The 18,864-nt window shown below is 32.8% G+C and overlaps 1 protein-coding gene across 1 annotated transcript in view; it reads right to left on the reverse strand.

The window, feature by feature from the left end:
- The window catches only part of LOC124369655 (protein O-linked-mannose beta-1,2-N-acetylglucosaminyltransferase 1-like), a 78,949-nt gene that overhangs the window by 42,226 nt on the left and 17,859 nt on the right, over positions 1 to 18,864 (reverse strand). The window contains 4 exon segments of the mRNA XM_046827707.1: positions 3,887 to 4,014; positions 8,640 to 8,784; positions 8,786 to 8,857; positions 12,856 to 12,863. Of these exon segments, the coding sequence (XP_046683663.1) occupies positions 3,887 to 4,014; positions 8,640 to 8,784; positions 8,786 to 8,857; positions 12,856 to 12,863 (353 nt within the window).

An 18,864-nucleotide genomic window follows, 5' to 3' on the forward strand; every position in this document is an offset into this window, starting at 1 on the left:
TTCTAGATCGAGAAGCATAAGAACACACATAAGAAAAGATATATCCAGTACCAGATAATTGTCTTTATCAAAATAGAAATACTAAAAACATACCGTAATAATATCCAATCAAAATAGAAATACTAAAAACATACCGTAATAATATCCAAAGTGTTTATTAATGTAATAGTTATAATTGGTTTTCTAATCGGGTACCTTACGATTTATTAGTTAAGACAAAGATATGTATAAGACATGTTATATAGCATATGGCTCTCACTCAATTTTATAACTACCATCTAAGCAACAATTTGTTACAATAAAATATTCAAGCCACATTATATCAAAACAAATATTTTTTGAGCTATGTATTTTCCAAGGACAAATATACAAAGAGGGAAAACCAAGCAAGATATGATCATAAATAATATAATATATCCACAATATTTGTAATCTAAGAAATTATGTAGAGAGGAGTTTCAAGACAATCTGTGTATAATATTTTTATGAAATTGAAATATTGACAGTTGAAAATCTGACTGTTAAATTTCCTTATACTATATCTAAATAGCCCCACACACGTAGATTTAATCGTCTGACCCAGTTTACTTACAACTTACTAAGGTCAGTTCAGTAACAGCATGATGCTAATACTGAGCGTGAGTCAGCTGGTAACATGTTACCACTGTAATTAAGTTACTGTAACGTAACACGAAGTAACCACGTTATTTTGGTAATAGGTTATTGACAAAGAACAGTATTTTCCATCTCTAGTCACTAACATAAACAATTTTTTGTTTTAAAAGATATTTCCCCTGCATCAAGTGTCCCCTCCAAGGTTCTTATTTAATAAATTTGAACCAATAGGAGGTTGTGGTGCTATGCGATACCACCAAGTAGAGACTGGCGCGTAGCGCCACAGAATTGGCCGAGTGCTCACAGCGCCAACACAACCAAATAAACAATCGCATCAACACTCACAGCGCCTACAGATTGCTGTGGCGCTGTGAGCTGTGGCACTGTGAGGCAGCACCCGGTGTACAGTTTTTACAATGACTGTGCGTCATGGTCAGAAACGTCTGTGACAATGAAGTTCTCCACCCCTAATATGTTTGTAATAACATTATCAAGTGCAATAGCAGAGATTGCAGTAAACTGATAATGACTCAAGGGTTTGGGTATGAAAGTAACCTTGACAGACTGCACAACAGGTAGGTTATATACATTTAATGTCTATTAACCTTTTGGGATCACCATTAAATTCGTATGATTGGCCTCTCATATTACCTGGCCACAACTTTCGGATGTCTGTTCTCTGCCTCAGATCAGTCAGGTCATTGATTTATGACCACATCCTGTCCCTCAGCTTGGTGGGTCACACCTAGTGGCCGTTCAGTTCCTCAGGCCACTAAATGTGGCCCACTATATTAATATTAAGTAACTAAATTATTATTTCTCTATTTGCAGCACATGCCATAGTAAACATCGTTCAGAATTATTTTTTATCGGACTGTCAGTGTCACTGTAGCTGATACAGTATATACTAGCTATTTAATAAAATATTAGTGCATTTGGTGGAGACGAAGCTCAAAATGTGGAAACAAGTTTTATATTCTGTTGATACTAGAGATCTAATTGAGACTGATTGTATTTTTATTTGCAGAATCAAAATACTTTCAAAACTGGTCAATCTATAACATAAATTACACATCACTTTGTTAATTTAAAAGCAAATAATAAATAACCAAATGACAAAAGTTTCAACTTTGCAGCTAATAAGCTTTGTAAATTGTTTGTGCTGAGAGGACAACCACCTGAGACTAAATCCGAAGTGAGCGAGATATAAGATGTTGCCACACAGTGGCTTCCCGATCCCAAAGGGTTAAAACCAATTCTGGGCAATTTCTCACTGCAAAGTGAGTAAATTACGAGAACCAGAGGTTTGTAGCTTACTGACAATGAATGTTAGGTTACACAGATGGTAATTATGAAATTAATGGCTGAAGTGGCAAAATACGAGTTTTGCATTATTAACTTATTGGAATTGTCCTACTGAACAAAACAATAAAGGGTTCAGGAGGTGGAAATGAGAAATAACGAAGTTGTAGAACATAAAATATGGAACAACTGTTATATATTTGTGTTCAGGAGGATGAGCTGAAAATGTTAATAATGTCAAATTCGTAATTTGCCGGGTCGGCCTTTAACCTCATAGATACCTAACGAAGATGTAGAACATGAAAATTGGATACAATTTTTACGCAAAGAGCAGTATTTCCTTGTATATCCGCACAGGGCTTCAAGTGATCTTGTTTTTCCTCATAAATTTCTACAACCCTCAAAGGACCACCAGTTTTTCTAAATGATGCAGTAATATGGTGGATATAAACTTTGTGGCATAACGAATACCAGCCTACCACTGAATGTGCTGACACCCCGAACTCCAATGAAATGTCTCTTTGTCGCGGCGGCTATAAATGCAACAAAGTGGTCACCGGATTAAAAAACGTTTTTAACGTCAGCCATGTCCTTTCAGATAACTATCCATCATAGGTAGAAAATATTACAGCATTTAAAACGTTTAAAAACAACAAAAACCCATACAATAAGCTCACACTAATTTTTAAAACACCATGTTCAATTAATAAAGCAATGATTTTACTTCGGCTAAAACATAAACTTTGCACATGTCCGATAAAACACTCAAACAAACATAATTCGTTTGGATTAAAATTTTTAGAACTAGCACATGATTGATCCATAATATTAAACACACATGCACTCGCTCTGAACTACAGCCTATGATAGTTAATACAGCACTGGACCACAGCCATGGAGCCCTCAGATAAGAGATATGCTATCAGCCATTGTCATAGATAAGATAGTGTTTAACTTACATTAGGGAATCGTCCTACTGAACAAAACAATATAGGGTTTTACGGGATGAAAATGAGAAATAACGAAGTTGTAGAACATAAAAAATGGAACAACTGTTCACGCGCAGAGCAATATTTCTATGTTGTACATCATGTGACCTTTTGTCACCGTGATTTCAACCTCATGATGACGTCATCGGATGTGTCACCATCTTTGGAATCATGAATGAAAAATAATACTGAAATGAGCAGAATTTTGACCCTGATGAACAATGTTTTTCTTAATTCTGAGCAACAAATTAATTAGTTGTTATCGGGTGGAGACGAATGCCTCCGGCCATCAGCGTGGGCTGCGGCAGCATATTTGGTGCTATCCCAGACTGATGTCAACGAAAAAAACATCCCTTGAGATAGTACCTATCAGTAAAATATTAAATTCTAGAGAGGCTGATCAGAAATATAAATTGAAAATTAACGCAAAGAAATGTATGTAAAGTGTAAGAAACATAATAAATCACGTAAAAACCCAATATTAATATAAAAATGAACAGTAATAAGGAACACTAACCATTACTGAAATAATCTTGTTTCGGTCAAAACGTTAACTCCAAACATGCCCGACAAAACACTCCGACAATAATTCACTACGATTTGTCGAACTAGTGGATGGTTGATTGATAATTGACAAGCCCTCACTCGATCCGAATTACAGTATACGTTATCTTGTGAAGCACTGGACCACAGCCCCGGGGCGCTCAGATAACAGATACAATATCAGTCCCAGCCGCAGATAGCATTATACACGGATATCGAGACACACAGCACACAAACAGAACATTAAAATATTAAAAATAACTATTTATGTATATACCTCCTAAAACCATGTTATTTTTCATTTGCACCCCTTAAAACTATATATATTTTTGTTCAGGAGGATGAGCAGAGTACGTTAATAACCTCAAATTTGTGATTTGCCGGGACGGCCTTTAACTCATAGGTAACCACACAGATCTATACAACAAATAACTCACAGGCTGAGGGTCAAATGTGAGGAGAGCTGGCTCGGAGCAGCTACAGACACTGCCATAACCCTCTATGTGGTTGCAAAACTCTTGTCGGCGTACATTCTCTTCTGTCTGCTCCCACTCACATTCACTCTCTGTAACAAAGGTCAACACACTGATAGTCGGCAACGTACCAGCATTTTACATCTATCAACCTGTTTTATATTTTCACTAAACATAAGCCCGATCTCTAAAAAAATTCTTTTTGTTGCAGTAATTATATTTTTAATTAAATACTTTAAAAAATGTTTTAAGTAAAAATCCCCAGTGTAATATAAAGGGTGATTTTTTTATTGGTGCGGTTTTTAAAACTAAATAAAACAATGAAAAACAACCTGCATTGACATAAACATGCATTTATTTGAACTACAGTGTCATTACATTAACGTTTAAAAATGATTTCTGGCATATGGGCTCCATTTCGTTTGCGTAGAAAGCCCAATCGAGAAGTCCCAATTTTCGAATACTCTTTCCAGCAGCTGTGGTTGGATTCCGCCAATAACTCGACGAATGTTAGCTTCCAAGTCATTTAAAGTTTGTGGCTTGTCAGCGTATACTTGAGACTTAACATATCCCCACAGAAAGTAGTCTGTTGGCGTGATATCACACGACCGTGGGGGCCAGTTGACACTACCTCTAAATGAGATGATACGTTCACAGCAACCCAAATGTTTCTGCCAAGAGGCCAACTGTGTCGTTTGCCGTGTGGCACGTCGCGCCGTCTTGTTGGAACCAGACATTTTCTAAATCCACTTCAAGTTCGTTTAGCTGAGGAAAGAAAAAGTCCCGTAACATTGCCCGATAGCGTTGACCATTTACCGTAACAGTCTGGCCAGCATTGTCTTTAAAAAAATAATGGCCAATAACACCACCTGCCCAAATGGCGCACCAAACGGTAAGTTTTTGTGGATGAAGGGGCATACCAACAAATTCTTTTGGGTTTTCATCACTCCAAATCCGACAATTCTGTTTGTTGACAAAGCCGCATAACCAGAAATGAGCCTTATCACTAAAAAAATCTTTCCTGCGAAAGCTGGGTCACGTGTTATCTAATGTTGAGCCCATTCAACGAAATCAAGACGCTTGCGATAGTCTAATCGTTTCAGTTCTTGCACCAACTGAATCTTGTATGGATATAGGCGTAGATCCTTCCGTAAAATATTCCATAGAGTTGAGTAGCAGATCGCTAATTGCTGCGCACGATGACGAATCGACACACTTGGATCCTCTTCAACACTATGAGCAACAGCATCAACAGCCTCTTCGGTCCTTACTGTGCAGCTTCTCTGCCGATGCTTGTCAACAAGAGTGTGGGTATTACGAAAACGATTAACCAAAGCTCGAATACCTGACTCTGATGGACGATTATGAGGTCCGTAAATCGGACGAAGAGCTCGGTAAGTTGCCCGAACTGAACTGCGGTTTTCAAAATAAATTTGCACTATTCGCAAACGCTCTTCTTTTGTAAGTCTGTTCATGGTTACTATACAATAATACGCACTAGACAATACAAATATCGAAATGACATAAGGTAATAAACAAAGATCAGCTGTTTTATTCAAATTTAATTGTTGTGTTTAATAGTGGTGCCAACTTAAAAACCACACCAATAAAAAAATCACCCTTTATTTTGAAGTAGTTGATGCATCAAATCATATTTATTTTGTTATTATATGTTGTGTATGTTTATTAACTTATTTCATTTGTTCGATAACCTTTTTTTCTACTTTAATTAATTGAAAAAAATAAAATTTTGCTTCTGTAAAATAAATTAGAAAATAAGAAAACAAGGTAATTTGAGTGATAAACTATAAAACAGGCAATGCCTCTTTAAATCGACTCTTTATTTTATTTCCAGACAACAGATGATATAAAAAGTTTTAGATTATTTCAGACACTGTGGGTGCCTACCTTTAGCAGGTTCTGAAGTATTGTGTAACCAAAATGTATGTTTTAATATAAAAGCAAGGCCTAAAACTGGCTACATTATTTAGTTGCACTTTACATATTAACAATACACATAATATTAGGGCAATGCCTGGATTTCATCCACTAACAGAATTATAGCAGAACAGGTAAGGTTTTATTTGTCCGGAGAGGATTATATTAAAGGTAGTGGTATTGCCAATTTATATGAAATTAAGATTATGACACTCTGATAACAAGCCGGCTGTCAATATTGATCTCTTTCTCTTTAACATCTGCATTTCTTATACACGTTTAGTTCACTAACAAGTATAGTATGTATTCAGTAGCCTATAGAGATTACTTTCAATCTTCGAAGTTAAAATAAGAGCACATTTAATACACATTAATGAATTTGCACAGTCATGCTGTCATAGTCATACTTAAAAATTGAGTAAAAATGGTGGACACGTATGTGAACTCAAAATGTGGCTATTGCAATAAAAATGTAACCAAAAGCTCGGGCGGAATAAAATGTAGTGGTGAATGTAGCTACTGGTTTCAGTTTAAATGTGCAGATATATCCAATAAAGATTTTGGTAAGCAAGAAGATACGTCGTCTTGGCAATGTAATAAATGTTCCCGGTCTAACCTAGACGATACTAATGAAGCTGACTAAATAATGCAACCCGCACTAGTGAGGTTAAGCCGCGTTTACACACCGAAGTTTCAAACAAAAATTGCAAACTTTTATTGCAAAGAGCAGTTGCAAACAGTAGTTTCAAATAAAAGTTTGCAATTTTGATTTCATGGTTTTATTTCCATGTTTCATGAAAATGTTTGAAACACTTTCGACCTTGATTATGACTCGCCTATGTTCTGGTTACTGGAATCAGTCCTTCCCAGGATGTCAAGTGTGGAGGATGTCATTTTAGCCGCAGCGGCGTATGTCGTGTTGTCAAAGCAACGTAGGCCGAGACGATACTGGGTGAGGCCGTCTCTGCATTCCAGAGCTACGTACAATAGAAACGACCTGTTGGACGATTTAAATAGAGATAATGTTGACCCTCTATCAGGTGAACTGAGAACGGATGGAAATTTTAAAAACTTTGTAAGAATGACCAGTGAGGATTTTGATTATCTAACTTTAATGATTGGTCACAAAATTTCGAAAATGGATACGAATTACCAAAAGGCTATTTCTGTAACGGAAAAAGTAGCCATTACCTTGCGCTTTTTAGCTACCGGAGATTCATACACAAGCTTGAGTTACCTGTTCAAGATATCAAAACCATATCTTTGTTTGTACCTGAGGTGTGCGAGGAAATGACACTTGAGTCGAGACAGGGTGGTGCGAGTGATAACGTGAATGAGAGTGGAGGTGGCAGCGTAGGGGATGGCGAGGAAATGTTTCTGTTTCATGTTTCAACGGCACATAGTGACCGAAAACAGTGTTGCAAACTAAAGTTTGCAACTCCTTTTGATCTTTACCGACTTCAGGTGGAAACAAAAATTTCAGTTGCAAACACTGAAAAACTGTTTGCAACAGCGAAATTTTTCGTCTAAAAATGCGCGTTTTTAGAGATGTTTGCAATTTCTGTTTCAACTCGTGTTTTAAACTCCGGTGTAAACGCGGCTTTATAAGCGGTAATACTCTTTTTAGTGACTGTTGTAGATGTTTTCATCACATTACAATTTTAACAGATCAAATTTTTGAACTTACTAAGAACCAACGTGAAATCAGGATACAACTCAGTAACTATTCTTGATAATGAGCTCCTCTTTGGCCATCCACATGACCGGGCCGATCAGAAACCTCGGGGAGAAAGAGAGAGAATGGACTGGAGGGGCCACTCCTGCCAACTAGCTACAGACATTCCGCGTATTGGAATAGTGGAATGAGCCGTCCCAAGCGTTCTAGCTCCATACTCTTTTGAATTTAACTTAGTTCAGTAACAACAAACATATTAAAATGTACCACTGTGTTTTCAGCTTATACTCTGAGTTAAACACCTTTCAATAGTTAGGTACAGCATTTGTATATTTAAATTACATTTTCAAGCTGGATGTTGCAGGATGCAGCACAATTACATTGATTTCATTACACTTTGATCTTACAACGTAATTAATGACAGGCACACTTTTCTCCATTATCTTAAAGAAAGAGTTGATTTCGCCAGATGGACTTTTATACACAGCCACAAAGAATAGGTTATGATCTATCAGTTCCATGCAAGCAAGTTTACAGTCAAGTTCTACAGATAAGTTATTTAAATCATACATTACCTTCACTTTAGTTGAAAAGAGTTTAGTATAAACGGCAACACCCCCGTGAGTCTTATTTTCACAGCAGAAGTAAGATACAAGTTGTAGGCTATTAATTAAAGCATATTCCTTAATTTTCACCAGCTGACAGCCAATGTTCAGTCAAGCACAGAACATCCAAGTCTAAGTTACTAGAAACCTTATCCAAAATCCCAGTTTTATTAGACAGACTTTTGTACATTTTGGTGGTAGAAGTTAACAGATATTACTGCACTTGTGGATCCATTGTTGCACGACTTTCTTCCGGGTTGTGAACTAACCCGAGTAACTTCCATCTAAGCCTATTTAGTCGAGACTAGGGGTTCTCCACTGACCCTGATCCTGCTTCCAGATTGTGAACTAACCCGAGTAACTTCCATCTAAGCCTATTTAGTCGAGACTAGGGGTTCTCCACTGACTCTGATCCTGCTTCCAGGTTGTGAACTAACCCGAGTAACTTCCATCGAAACCAATTTAGTTTGAGACTAGTAATTTAGTAAAAGATGCCTACCTTCCACGGAGACTAGAGGCACCTGTGCTCTCAACAGCACTGATGCTCCCCATGTATTGAAGTCAGTGCTCTTGCTGAAAGATTCCCCATACATCCTGACAGCCTTCTGCGCGACCATCGCCCACATGTCACGCCAGGAGATGAGTTTGTGCGCGGCGCGATCCCAGTCGGTGTAGTAGCTCACGTGCTGGTTGCTTCATTTGAAACGTTCCCTCATCCTGAAACAGTCAAACCCTAATTAATTAACAACCCCTCTGCGTGAATTACTTTGACGATTTTTACAGATTGTTCAGGGTGGCCACTCTAAACCTTTTTACCAATCCTGGTCGAAACATTTCCAATCCTCAAGTTCATTTTCAAACCAAGTATAAAACACTGCAATATAGTATTATAACTCCGAGTGCCATGATGGTTTTTTGTCACCAACTGTATTTACTTGCTGCTGTGATCTAGCACAATTTGTCGCTAGCGAAATATGCAAAAAATGTTGTGAAGGTTCATTGCTGCTAGCTATTTTAAGCTTATTTGTTTATATCTCTGTGTCTTTCATTATATATACATATATATATATATATATATAATATATATATATAAATTAAATTATATATACCTATTAATTTTCCCTGTGGCGATGTTTGGAAAATATATTTATGCAATTCAGGAAAAATAAAGAGAACATAAATTAATTACCAACACAACTCTACTGTAAGACGGGCTGCAGTATAGCACTGCGGTGCACACATTTTCGGTAGAAAACCATGATTTTTGCTGGTACACAAACATATATATATATATATGTGTGTGAGTAGATATGAATATGAGGGTTCTAGCGCACTTTTGGGACAGACAGAAAATCAATGTAAAATACTGTCCATTGAACAATAAACAAATCTAAGAAATCTAACAGGAAAGCACGAATGTTAAATAACCGAATCTTTAGCTGTTTTACTGTTCAATGTTTGCTTCTACATTTATAAGCTGTTTTAATGAAAAAATCCAGAAATCTTAATAAAAAATCTATAAACGGAAATAATGAAATTTGCTAACAATCACTCGAGAAGTCGGGGAGAATGTGAGTAAAACCGCATTCTTTTCACGAGGTTCTTCATTTACTTTCTCCAAATGTACTATAAAATCATCAAAGATTTCAGGTTTAAAATCGTAGTCAAATTCAATGTCCAAATAGTGAAAGATTATAGGTAAAATCTTCTCATAATAAACGTGTGTATTTAAACCTACAAACCTAATGTATTCTTTGAAAAGGAAAATAATTTTGTCAACGGTTCCAAGAGATAAGTAAAAATTTTTGTTCTGTTTTCTAAATTCTGTAACAAAATGTGTTTGCTTCTTGTCTCCATATTGTAATTTTCTAAGCAGGTTATTCAAATATGTTAATTTATTTTGAAATTTCTTAGGCTTAGGTCTTTCGTACAAAATTAAATTACAATCTCTACAAACTAATCTTTTATCAATAATTTCTCCTCTACTATAACACTTGTAACAGTTGGCATTATACTCTTCCATTTTTACAAAAAGAATAAATGGAAGCTATGGAACTAAGTCTGCCGAGATATAAATTTTTCAGCGCAAATGTTTATGTTTATATTTCAACTACCGAGATAAAAAGAAATAATTTCATTCTATTGTACAACTATTTAGGATATTTTGTTTATGATTACAAAGATTATTCCGGAAGAAATCGAGATTTTTCATCAGCGAAAGAGTATATTTTTGAAGTTTTAGAAGGAATGAAAGAGAACAATATGAACATCATTAACTACTGAATTTCTTTAATATCGTTCTTAATCACATCATAGGCTAAAAATTTCTCAGAAACCACAACCACATAACAAATCGCGTTTGTAACAGCATTTTGAAAATCCATATTGATAATTATATCGTTCTTTGAACTAGAAATATTTGTCAAACTCTTTGTTGTATCAATGACATAAATGGGTCTATTTGCTATAAATTCTTTGGGGTTGTAATACATTTCCATATTTTTGTAGTAAACTTTCTTAAAATCTTGATACATCTGATACATGATTCTGAAAAGACCACCGGAAATGTTTAAATTTTGTAATTCATCTGGATAATAAGAACCGTTCAATTTTACTCTGATATTTTTTACATCCAAACTATCAAACTTTGAAGGATTTTTTTCTTGATTATTCTGTCTATCTGTTTGAAAACCAATGATAACGAACTTGGGATTGAAGATATTTCTATAAATATTTGTAATATCGAACGAATAAGTTGTTCCGGAAATACCTTTTTGTTCAATACATTGCCAATCTAGAAAATTAAACATAATGTTTTGAGATTTTATAATTTCATCAATCAACTGAATTTTACTCGTGGTTTTGTAATCAATCATCGGAACTCTAATGAAAAACTCGTTAATTGTAATTTTGCCATCAACAGGCATAACATTTCCAGTTGCAGTCTTCAGAATCACATCATCGTCTTCTGCTCTTATAAAACTTAGATAAAATCCTCCTTTATAGATCGGAATAGTAACATTTTCAAAGAATCCTAAGCCGAAATGTGCTAAATCACCGACCGCTTCAAATTGTCCAAATTTAAAAGTTGATTCAAAACTGTTTGAAAATACATCACTTTTGGAATAACAAATAGTTCCTTTAATTGTGCTTAATTGGCCACAGTTTTCGACTTCTTCTATCAATTTATTGTGTTTTCTTACTTCAATCTTAGAAAATAAAAACGGTATAAATTATCGATTAATCTAACATTATCAGTTCCAAGATATGCTTGACCATCTTGTTTTGTTAAAGTTCCAGAAATATAAAACTGGAAGTTAGACGAGCAAAAATTATCTCCAAAATCAATATTAAACTCAGTTCTTTTATTCGGTTCATTCAAATGTTGTTTACTAATTGGATAGAAATTTTTTAAACTCCGCCCTTTCAATATCACCTGAATACTTTTTGTAGTCCACCATTTAATAAGAGAAAATTTAGAAATTTTAAACATCATGTATAAGTCGATAAGAAAAGATTTTAGTCATTTTTTAATGATCTACTTCGTCATATTCAGGATTCTGTTCCTTAAATTTTGCGATCTCGGTCACATATTTCAATAAAATCTGCACAGGATAGTAACCGCTATCTATAATATTGTTCCAATCAACTGTATCTTTATTTTCATCCAAAAATTTTATACTCAAGTGTTGATAGAGGCAAAGAACAGACATATGATCTTTTAATTGATAATGTATATTTTCTTGAATGAACTCTGGGGACAGATTTTGATATTTAGCAATGTTATACCAATTCAATTTGTTTACGTATAATCTCATCATATCTTCGGATAATTCATATTTTTGAGAAATATCATCCCAATGTTCTTTTTTCAAATCTCTTTCGTGTTGCATTATAAAAAGATCGAAAGCACTGTAATGTCCCGCCATCTCTATTTATTAAGAAAAAATTTTCAAGTTTTTATAAATTGGCTCTTTTTAGTGTTACATTCAGCACATTTTCCAGAAACTCTTTTAACTCCATTGATATTTGCATAGTATTTTATATCATTTGTTGCAGTTTTTTCTTTACATCTCACACAATATATGAGCGCCATTTATTTAGGGAAAATTAGTCATCTTAGCCGCCTAATCTATTAAATCTGTTATCAATATTTTCCAAAATTATATTAAGATTTTCCTCGAACTTATTAATTTTTTCTTCTAATTTTTGAAATTTGACAGCATTAGAATCATTGTATTCAACAAATTTATGACCAATATTCTCAAAAGTTTTCGTAGCATCTAAACTAAAACTTATCAAAAGACTCTTTAAAATTAGTAAGTTTTTCATTAATTTCACCAACATCGTCTACTGATCTTCTATTTCTGGCTTCTAACTTGTCATAGACTTCTGTTGTAAAAATCTTTAACATGCTGTTTATGATTCTCATAATTTTGTTTTAGTTCATTAAACATTTTAATAGGATCTTCTAATTGAATCATTACAACAACATCAAATGGATTAATTCCTTTACTAACACCGCTAATTCTTTTTCCTTTAAAATCTAAGGCATTTTTAACATTCGGATCATGTAAATCAACAATATCGATGTTTTCTGATAATTTTAGAGGTTTTAAAATTTGTTCTTTAACAACAACATCATGTTTGTCAATACCAGGTCGAACACCGACAATTCTTTTTTTATTAGCCAAACTAACATAATTCTTTTCAACTTTGATCGCTTCAGTAATTTTATCAGCTTTTTCGATATGAGACATTAAATTGGTAAATATTTTTTTTTGCACCATCTTCAAATTCTTTTTTCAATGTTTTTATTTTATCAGCAACTTCATTTGAACTCATGAAATTTGCAAGTTTGTTATCATATTCTGCTTTAAAATCTTCAATCTCGACAGCAAACATATCTGAATCTGGAAGGTTTTGTAATAAATTTTCTAACTTGTTATCAAACTCATTTCTCAAACTATCAAAATTCAAACTATTATCTACATTTTGAATAATTTGTGTTCCAAATACGTCAAAAATATTTTGTGAATCCATATTTATTAAGCAATAATTTGTTAACAACTTCTTTAAAATCTTTACCATTACTCAGTTCATTCAAAACAAAAACACATAAATGACCACAAATTGGGGGATCTTTATAGTCTTGAATCTGAGAGTCATTGTAGTAGAACGCTTGATTTTTTCAAATATTTAATCAATTCTATAGGTGGTTTGTCCTCAATTCTTCCATACGAATCAAAATAACATGCATTCTTATCATTTTTATAATAACAAATCCAATGCGTTCCACTTCCCATAATCGAGTCTAAATTCACAATTCCACATTCGAATTTCTTAACTTTTTCGGGTAATGTATCTCTCATGAAAATTCCTCTAAAATGTTTAATATTTTTGCAGATTTCTTCCAATTCCCCGAATGTTAATGGTTTGATTTCAAATTTTTTTTAATGTTTGATTTCACATAATTCAAAGTTTTTTCATCTAATCCAGATCCTGTAACATCTTCCAACTCTTTATCTAACCAATTTAAAATGTTTCGAACAATAGGAATCACATCTTTTTTAACGATTGGAGCAGCTTTACGAACATAAGGAACAACATTTTTAACAACTGGAATATTTTCTTCCAAAATCTAATAAATCTTTCAAAAGTCCACCATTTTTAAGTTCTTTCAACTGATTATAAGAAAATTCTATTCTGGTTCCTTTATTGTTTTTCTTATGTTTTTCGAGTTTATTGTATTGTCTATTTGTTAAAAATATCTTATCTTCGCCATTTTTTAGTTGATCTATTTTAAATTGAATACTAACGGGTATTTTCTTCTTAAAAGCGGATTTTATTTTTTCTTTCTGATTTTTGCTGAAGTTTACGTTTACCTCCATTTATATAGTTAAAATTTCAAGTTCTCTTCGATTCCCATTCCTAGTTTTCTCTTCAAAAACATTGCTCCAGCTGTTGGAAGCGCAACAAATCTTTCACCTAAACTAGCATCTTTTGATAAAAATCTATCCATTGCTTTATCTTGCAAAACTTTATCTGCTATATGTCTGGAATTTGTGTCTCTATGTTTTGCATAAAAAATATCGTGTTCCATAGCAGCTTGATCTAATTTATTTATACCAGGATCTCCTCTTTTTAGTCTTTTTTTCGAGTTTTGTGCCAGGCCCCAGATACTGATAAGTTGGTACGTGTAATTCAAAAGGTAAATTGTTGATAAAATCATTCAAAAGTCCGCTACCTTCAATCATAGATGAACTTATTGCCGGCAAAATTCGTTTTAAATATTTAATTCCATCAGGTTTTTCAATCATTTCGTCAAGTTTGTTCGAAATAAAATCTTTAATTGCTTTCTTTTCATTCAAAAAATTGTTATTTCCAGCCTTCTCTTGAGCATAAATATAATTTATAATTCCATCGAGTTTTGTCAAATCGTCGATATATCTGTACTCAATCTTATTATCATTGTATTTTCTTACACCTGATCCTTCGATTCGTTTTTTCCCAAATTGGTTTAATCAAATTGAGATATTTTTTACCTTTACTTGACTTTGGTTTCTTAGTTGATGGATCATTATTTTTGTAAATTGAATCAGATTTCCATAAAATTTCAGTATACTTTTTCAAGTCTTCTTCAGAATATAAACCGTCTTTTGGAACATCAGTGCCTGTTAATAATCTCCATAAACCCTGAGTACCTTCGTACATTTTTTCATTAATAACTATGTCATTATGTTCAAAATTTACGGGCAAATTTCCAATCATAAAACTTTTCTTTTTTCTATCCCAATACAAACCAAATTTATCATCCTTCGCTCTAGGAAGGAATTTTCTACCAATTTCAACAATTATTATATCCGTTGTTCCAGGACTTATTGGTTCAACTATGGTAGATTCTTCAATGATTCTAGGTCTAAATGGTGTCGACGATGGTAATTTTGGCAATTCAAACTCAGATTCTGGAATCGAAATATCGGCAAATTGTCGTACAACTGGAACCAAATTCATTAAATTTTGATTATCGCTTAAAACATTTTCAATTTTGCCCTCAACATTTTTTATTGCAGATGTTACAGGTTGATTAATTTTTTGAATAAATTCTTGTTCTTTTTCATCAATTCGAATCTGTTCTTTAAATTCTTTGATTAATTTCTTTTCTATTTGATCAAGTTTTTTTGCTTCTTCTGAAGTTTACGTTCGCCATTTTATTTAGGAAAATTTTGAAACGTAAACGTGGAACGTGGAAACGTGAACACGAAACGTGAACGTGAACACGGAACGTAAAACGTGAACGTGGACCGTGAAACACGAACGTGAAACGTAAACACGAACGTAAAACATGAACGTGAAACGTAAACACGAACGTAAAAACATGAACGTGAAACGTAAACACGAACTTGAAAACGTGAACGTGGAACGTGAACAGATTTACCGTTTTTCTGTTATTTTCATAATGTAAATAAAAATTAAAGATAATATAAAAATAATTGTAACAAATATTTTATCAAGTAGATTTGTCAGACCACTGAGCAGCATTTATAATAGAAAATTTATTCAGATATTTACCATTTTTAGGCTTCAAAGTTAGATTAATAGTTAAAAATCCGTAGTCTTCCTTCCAAATTTTATCACATAACTCAATAAAGTGGTTAAAACTCATATCAGATCCCACATAATTGTTATAAATCTTTCTCGAATAGTGATCATCTTGCTTAAAAATACACAACATATTCAGGTTATTTCTTATAACTTGTTTATCAACCTTTGAAAAGCATTGGGAAAGATAGATACAAGATATGTTTTTGTGACGAGACATTACGAAATATTCCTTAATAACGTCCTGATTTTCCAAAATACAATCATCAAAAACGATTAACGAATTGGGTTTACATTTGCTTAACGGAACTAATGTCCTCAGAAGCATTATAAAAATGTGATATTTTTTTGTTTAAGTTTTTCTCAATATTTTCAAATCTTTCTTGTAATTTTTTATAGGCGTCTTGTTCTAAAGATTTACTAAAAACATACAAATTGGAATAAGGAATCAACCTATTGTAGATAAAATTCAATAATAAAGTTGTTTTTCCACATCCACTTGAACCAACAATTAACAATCTAATAGGTTGATCTTTCTTGTTTTCTTCAAACGTTTGAAGTTTTATCTAATCTTTTTTGCTTTAAAAATTTCTCCATTTAAATAGCGAAAATGAAGCTGTTCAAGTTGACTTCAGAAAGCTCTCAATTATTTTTAAACTTGGAACATCCTATACACTTAGAGGAAGAATCAAATTATTTTATCGGTTTAAGCGGTTTTTATTCTGACAATTTTGTAATAAATATTAGTGAAAGTTCTCCTTATTGTATAGGATTTAGTGAGAAGAACATAACAAAATATTATGGTTTAAACAAAGGATATTATACCTTCGATCAAATAAAAAATTCCTTTAAAAATTATCTGAAAACATTCAAACAATCAGATAAATCTTTAAACTTTGACGAAAACAAGTTTGAAATGCAAAAAAAATTATCTCTCTAATAAAATTCAAATAAAATCACCAGTAAGAATAATGTTTTCAGCAATTATTGTAGATTTATTAGGGTTTGTTCAAGAAACTATTGAGCCAAATCAGGTATATTTAGGAAATAAAACGCCAAAATTTAGACCGTTTGATGTAATTGAAGTACATTGTAATCTCGTTGAAACCTAGTTTTGAAAATCATAACCGAACATCTTCACAAAGAATCGGAAATTTTGTACACTTTCTTTCCAAATGTTGCTTATGGATCAAAAATTAGTGAAAAACCGAATGAAATAGACTATATTCCAATTAGAAAAAATATTAAAAGAATTCAAAAAATCGTTCTAACTATACAAGACTCTGAGGGAAATTTATTAAATAATGAGAGTAAAACAACAATATATTTAAGATTGTCGAAAGAATGATGAATCAAGGGGGGAACGAATCGTTTCTTACCTTCAAACTTTAAAAAAAACACCGTTTTTATCAATGAATCTGGCCTTTATTCTCGAAATAAAAATGTTTCTATCTAAATGGAGACAATTGTAGATCTAATAAATAATCAACTCAAATTCAATAATACAGAAATTTTTACGATTGTTGACGAAAATAACAAAATTTGGTTCAAAGCAAAAGATGTTGCAGAAATTTTAGAATATGAAAACACGAGGCAAGCTATCATAAATAATGTCGATAATGATGATAAAAACAACTTTTGTATGTATAAATTACAGGAGTCTATCCCATAGACCCCGAGAAACAAGGGGCTATTCGAATGGCCCCTTAACAATCTTCATCCTGACACTGTTTTTATCAATGAATCTGGACTTTACGATGAAAATGTTTCTAAATTTTATTAAACTCTAGAATTATGATATTTTGTCTGTAAATGTTTTTGAAGATAAGGTAACCATTGAATGATTCGTCCACACGCGCAAAGAGTCGGTTTCTTTTGACTTTCTCGTTGAATTCTTATATTACAATCTTTACAATATGCTTGTTTTTTATCTCTACTATAATGCCAGTCGTAAAATTTGGAAATATCCTTAATTTCTTTACAAACGCAACATTTTTTCTCTTCTAACGTTAATTTTATCGTATAATTCTCTCTCATATTTACTACGACAAACTTTACAATAATAGTATAATCCACCTTTGCTTCTTTTATCTTGAGAAAACTTCGACAAATCTTTAAAATTTCTTGACACTTTATACATTTCTTTTGAGCCTCCATTTATATACAAAAAATTATAGCTTTGACTTTCTCAATTCATATTCGTAAAAACTTCCAGTTATTTCTTCATTATTTAAATCTTTTATACTATAAGTTACAGGATCTGTGTTATTAATTTGATAAATCACAAAGATTTCTCTTGACCAATTGTTCTTATATTTGTTCGAAAATGTTGTTTTTTTACTAACAATTCTTACATGATCATTGACTTTAAATTTAGTTTTCGTGTGAATTTCTGGTGGAAGAAAACGGTCCCCTCTAATAACTCCTTTTCTGCATCTTTATCTACGACTTTGGGCTTCATTTTGATTGTGCTGTGAACTGTATCGTTATAATTGTTTACGATTTTTTGAAGAATATCGATCCATTTAAAGTTTTTATTAATCTCAAAAATTACTTTCATTCTCTCATTTTGAGTTGTGTTATATCTATCTACAATACTTGATTTCTCTTCGTTTTCAGTATGATAAATCTTAATGTTGTATTTTCTCAAAACATCATTAAATTCTTTATTTTTAAACTCTAAACCCTTATCTGTATGAAGTAGGTTAGGAGGTTTGTGATTGATCCTTATGGCATCTTTTACTATATCTTCGAAAGCTTTTGAAACATCCTTGCCGTTTTTTCTTTTGATAGCTCTTGACCAAGCATATTTTAAGAAAGTATCAATAACATTTAACATATACTTAAATCCATCATTTTGATCTGAATAGTTAGACATTATAACTAAATCTGCTGCCCATAAATCGTCAATTCCTAAAGTTATAATTTTTCACTTTTTAAACTTTTTTCGTACTGGTGCATGAATTTCTCTAGCTTCAATTTCTATATCTTCTTTATTCTTCAATTCTTTCTTTACTTGTTTTTTCATAAGGATTCTTTATAAATTTACTCTTATTTGTCTTACATTTTGAACATTTTGCTGCAATTCTATACAACCCGTTTTGAGTTTGAACGATTTTAGA

The sequence above is a fragment of the Homalodisca vitripennis genome, chromosome X (genome assembly GCF_021130785.1).
Source record: "Homalodisca vitripennis isolate AUS2020 chromosome X, UT_GWSS_2.1, whole genome shotgun sequence".
Classification (NCBI taxonomy): Eukaryota; Metazoa; Arthropoda; class Insecta; order Hemiptera; family Cicadellidae; genus Homalodisca; species Homalodisca vitripennis.